The following is a 5,015-nucleotide window of genomic DNA, read 5'->3' on the forward strand; positions in this document are numbered from 1 at the left end:
TGGTGTGCATATTTTGGCACAATTTATGCACCAGCCACGGAAAGAGCATTGGGAGGCAGCCTTGCGCATAGTCCGATACTTGAAAGGTAGTCCAGGACAAGGCATTTTACTCAACGCTGATTGCAATCTTGAACTGAAAGCTTATTGCGATTCGGATTGGGGAGGTTGTCCATTAACTCGGAGATCACTTACAGGTTATTTCATCTTTCTTGGGCCCTCTCCGATTTCATGGAAGACCAAGAAACAACATACGGTTTCTCGCTCTTCTGCTGAAGCGGAATATCGCTCCTTGGCCGCCACGGTCTGTGAATTGAAATGGCTAAAGGGTTTGTTATTGTCTTTGGGAGTGCATCATGATCAATCTGCTGGAGTATTTTGTGATAGCCAAGCTGCGATGCATATAGCTGCCAATCCTGTCTTTCATGAACGCACCAAACACATCGAAGTTGATTGCCATTTTGTTCGCGATGAAATACAGAAAGGTATGATCAAAACGGTTTATGTTCGAAGTCACGACCAGTTAGCAGACATTCTAACCAAAGCTTTGGGTCGAGATCAGTTTGAGTTTCTTCTTCGCAAATTGGGCGTTCGTGATCCTCACGCTCCAACTTGAGGGGGGGTATTAGGGATAATGTATATCTCTGTAACAGAGTTAATGTATATCTCTGTAACAGAGTTGGTTATCAGTTTGAATTGGTAAAGAGATATCTAGCTGATTAGGTGTTATCCTTAGCTATACTTGTATTCAAATAGGATCAGTAGCTATCGGTAGCGATATCCACGATTTGGGCTGTATGTATATATATCCTTGACGAATGCGTAAGAAACAGGAATGAAAACTTCTTCCGCTGAAACCTTTTCAGAAACCCCCAGTCTATTCAAGTTTTTCGACTTTAACTCTTATCTATCCCCGGCTAACTAAAAATTTGAAACCTCCAAAGCCGCTCACTCATATGCTACTATTCCACAATGAAAACATGGGGACCGGATGAACCGAACCCGTATTAGCCAATCGGTTACTACTCGTATCACGATCCTCACTTCCATTGTTACCATCTCCGTATTTGGGCTTTGAGTTTGGCCCCTCCAACGAAAAGTATAGCTGAGAATAATCTCCTTCAACTCCACATTCGCCTCCATTTTTCCCCGGTGAGCCGGTTGAACCTACAGGATCCTTTGGGCTTTGTGGGGTGGAGGAGCACCTGCTGCCTGAGGCTGAAAATTGTAGCATATCATTGCTGTTGGTTTCATGATCCTGCAGACGCTGATCATGATCTGTGCTGGAACTCCATACCATTACATTCCAGCCATGCTGAGATGCCTCCGGGTTTGTGATGGCAGCAAGGGGTTGAGGCGAAGCTGAGGATGCACAAGAATTGTTGTCATCGACTACTGAAGATGGACGAGAGTTCCTGGGGGATCGCTTGGCTTTGGCTAAGTCCCCAGCGATGAGGGTTGAGCTAGAGCATATTCTTCTGACGTCATATCTGCTTATGTCGAAATTGGTCACGGCACTCGTACCCCTGAATCTGATTGCCGCAATATCATAGGCTTCTGCAGCCTCCTCTTGTGTACCTTAGATGAATACAAGGTAATTATTAATCATGGCTCGTTGCATGCATGGAGCTAGTAATCAAAAATTCTACAATATGCGTCCCCATTGACAGATCAACTGATCAGTTTCGATCTGCATTAGGTTGGATCCATCTATTAACTCTCGTTTTGCTTAAAAATCCATGCTCTATTAAAATGTAATTAAACAGAAACCAGCACTAGGATCGTTTGTTTGTTGAACAACAGGGTAAACATGTTTATGCATACGTGCTGCTATATATCCTCGCGTTTTGCAAACTTTCAGGAGGTGAATCGAGTTTTCCCAACAGGCTATTAATCGAATGTATTATTTTTAATTTTGTCAGAGGTGAACTACACGAACAATAATAATATCATAGGTCCCAGTCCCACCTCTGATCTCCATCCGCCAAATCCAACGTAGAATATTCTAGGGATGTTCCTTCTCTCCACAAAAAAAAAAAGTAAAAGAAGAAGATAGAATAGCAATTTCCAAGCATGCATGGGCATGAGTAAATTCCCTTGGAAGAAAGAGGACGGATAAACGTACTGAAAGTACCAAGGTACAAGTCCTTATTGCCTGCAACTCTTCCAATTCGAGCTTGCCACCTTCCATGTTGATGATGCCTGCCAATGTTGAGCGCAAACCAATTAAAAAGATGAAAGCAAAGCCACAATGACATTAATTATGATGGGTTGGCCTTAATTGCTTTGCTACTACACATTCGTACGTACAAAGGTTGGCCTTAATCATGATGTTCCCTATCCGCATTATACGATTGAAGCCGATCGATTATAGCAAAAGCTGCAGTGAATTAATAATGAAAACTGCTCTATACCTCGTCACTCCTCTGTACATGGATGCCCCCCTTGAGAACCCACTGCTCTTCCTGTTAAACATAAAGATCGTTTTTTTTTTTTTTTTTTTTTTACATTTAATTTCCGCAAATCAAGACTCTTAGTTACTACTGATCGATATAGCCAGTCTCATTTCTCAAAAAGAAAAAAGAAGATTACCTTCTTAGGTGCGCAACAAATTCTTGTCTAGTCGTGGCCTTCATATCTTCCAGCTCTTTTTCATACGAACATAACTGTTATGTATGTTGCACCTTAGTCGTAAAATAATACTGTAGTAATTAAGTTCAGTGTTTTTCCCCATCCTCGCGAATATACGTATTTTAATACAGCAATCAGTAAAAACACTTACGGGGAAATTGATGTGAGTAGTAGGACCCCAATACTTTAAAGCAGCCAAATCATAAGCCCTCGCTGCTTTCTCTTCCTGGTCGTAACCACCTAATTAAACAATTTTAAAGGTAAAAGCAGCATTAATTTTTTTTTGTTTTTTATTAAGTTCAAAAGACTTAACAAATCAAACTAGACATGGCTAAAGAACTCGTACCTAGATAAACTGAGTTGATTTGGATATAGTGACAGCACAATGCACCAAAACCCATAATATGCAACAAAAGGGGAAAAAATTAGCCTTACCCAAACAAAGAAAACGAAATACTCCTACTACTAGGTTTTATTAAATTTTTTAAAAAAAAAAGAGTATTTGGTGGGACCGTCATATATATATATATATGTGTGTGTGTGTGTGTGTATATATATACCTTGCCTTCCTTTCCTTGTTTGGCCTTCCTTTCTGCAGCTATTATCCCACAAATGAGCCTCATACCTTCCCGTCCACCGATGCCTAACACGTTCCATTATCATCATTAATTACTCCATTAAAGTTGTATGCAATATGTATTGATTGGAGTAATTTATAACTAAAAAATGCTTAAAATAAATAAACTAGCAAAAAGTGTCTCAATCATACGAGCACCTCGTAACTCCGCGATACTGAGAGGTTCTCTGCCCAAAAGTATCAATAGATTTACGTGGTGCTGCAGAATCTTTGGCACTAGATCTATTAGCCATGGAGTTGTCGCGCTTTTTGTTTCTATCAGCCACCTGCAACAGTAGAGACGAAGTTCCGGGCTGATCAGCCGCGCCTGGGTTGATGCCCAGAGAAAGGGCTTCAAAATTATTCTGGTTGCTTTCTTGAACTGAAAATTCGTTAGTATCAGCCGGAGAAGGGGTTTGGCGCAGCCACGACTTGAATCCGGAAACCGTAGTTGCACCGTCGAACGGTACGTGGTACGACATGCCGTTCATGTTAGAGTTTGGGTCGCAACGATTAGATATCGTATCTTGGGAAGACATATGATAACTAAAGGGATAGGAAGGATGGATTAGGCTAGACGACGATGGGGTGGCGGTGGTGGTGATAAGATGTTCTCTTCTTTCAATCTCCATCTCCCAACCGTTGCAATGCGGTGGAATATTCACGTTGATTTCCCCTTGCTGCTGCTGAGGTAACTGACAATAAACTCTGCCATCAATGTTGCTACTAGGATCAGGAGGAGGAGAATTTGTGGTGTAACAACGTCCCATAAAATCCTCAAGCTTTGGACCTTCTCCGTTTCGTAGATTAGTCGCATCATCCAAGGCATTTTCATATCTCCTCCAATCTAGGATTTTTTTTTGTAAGACAAAAGAAAAGGAAAAGAAAGAAAATCTGCTGAGTTGACTATGTATTAAAAGTATTAGTAATATTCTTGCTTCAAAAAAAAAAAATAGTAGCATTCTTAAACAAAAAAGAAAAGAAAAAGGGATTTGGTGGCCATGCAGAGAAGGGTGGAGGAGGGGAGGTTGTATACAATACCTTCTTGGTGAGCAGCACCGCTCGAGGGGAGCCCGAAAGTGTCCATCATACAAAGAGAACCATCAGAACGCAAAGCCATGGCCACCGACGTAGGAGGAGTAGAGCCGCCGCCGCGCTGTTGGTTTTGATCGGCTCCTTCTCCTCCAGTAATAGTAGGACCAGGAATACCAGCATTTTGTTGTTGTTCTTTACATCTTTCTTGTTCCACTTCTTCTCCACTTTGCCCTCCAAAATCATTCTGTTCATCATCATCATCATGGATCCTCAGGTGAGGAGTCAGAGAAAACCCCAGCCAGTTACTCATACTGCTACTAGTTACTTTATTGTCGTGCGACTATTAGTACTGGTTGAGTTACCCAACATTGAACCCACCATAGATCTCTCGAAGAATTCACGCCACAAGCTCAGATGGTGGGATCTCTCTCTAGAACACTGTGTTTGCCCCTCCCCTCTCCTCTCCTCTCCTGTGTGGGGTTGGGACTTGGGAGTTGTCCGTCGTGTCCTTCTTATTTATGTATATATGTGGGTGGGGTTTCAGCTCAAACTTCTAAGCTAGCACCAGACCGGTACTTCTACTTTACTAGTAGTTGCTGTTTGTAGCCTCGTACGTACAAAAGAAGCATATAGGAGTGTGTTGGTTATGCTCTCAGCCCAAGTAAAATAAGATACACCTGCGTCGTATTTGTGTAAATCTACCCGCAGATATACTATGATTCTTGGACACCGCCTG

General features: G+C 41.9%; 1 protein-coding gene across 1 annotated transcript; it reads right to left on the bottom strand.

Moving 5' to 3' along the window:
• Positions 1 to 784: 784 nt before the first annotated feature.
• LOC113742414 (uncharacterized) lies at positions 785 to 4,739 on the bottom strand. The gene is made up of 9 exons (XM_027270251.2): positions 4,286 to 4,739; positions 3,404 to 4,091; positions 3,189 to 3,271; positions 2,975 to 2,983; positions 2,780 to 2,868; positions 2,590 to 2,663; positions 2,412 to 2,462; positions 2,123 to 2,199; positions 785 to 1,575 (listed from the first exon to the last, which is right to left on the bottom strand). The coding sequence occupies exons 1-9, from the start codon at positions 4,587 to 4,589 to the stop codon at positions 950 to 952; spliced, it is 2,001 nt and encodes a 666-aa protein (XP_027126052.2). The 5' UTR covers positions 4,590 to 4,739; the 3' UTR covers positions 785 to 949.
• Between the last annotated feature and the right edge of the window lie 276 nt (positions 4,740 to 5,015).

Source organism: Coffea arabica, chromosome 4c (genome assembly GCF_036785885.1).
Source record: "Coffea arabica cultivar ET-39 chromosome 4c, Coffea Arabica ET-39 HiFi, whole genome shotgun sequence".
NCBI lineage: Eukaryota > Viridiplantae > Streptophyta > Magnoliopsida > Gentianales > Rubiaceae > Coffea > Coffea arabica.

What these genes read in the sequence shown, in the direction of transcription:
- LOC113742414 (XM_027270251.2), bottom strand. Translation starts at nt 4,589, where the DNA reads ATGAGTAACTGGCTGGGGTTTTCTCTGACTCCTCACCTGAGGATCCAT. An exon ending in CTACTCACATCAATTTCCCC is followed by an intron (nt 2,664 to 2,779) that starts GTAAGTGTTTTT and finishes CATACATAACAG; the next exon opens with TTATGTTCGTATGAAAAAGA. An exon ending in CTTGTACCTTGGTACTTTCA is followed by an intron (nt 1,576 to 2,122) that starts GTACGTTTATCC and finishes TATTCATCTAAG; the next exon opens with GTACACAAGAGGAGGCTGCA.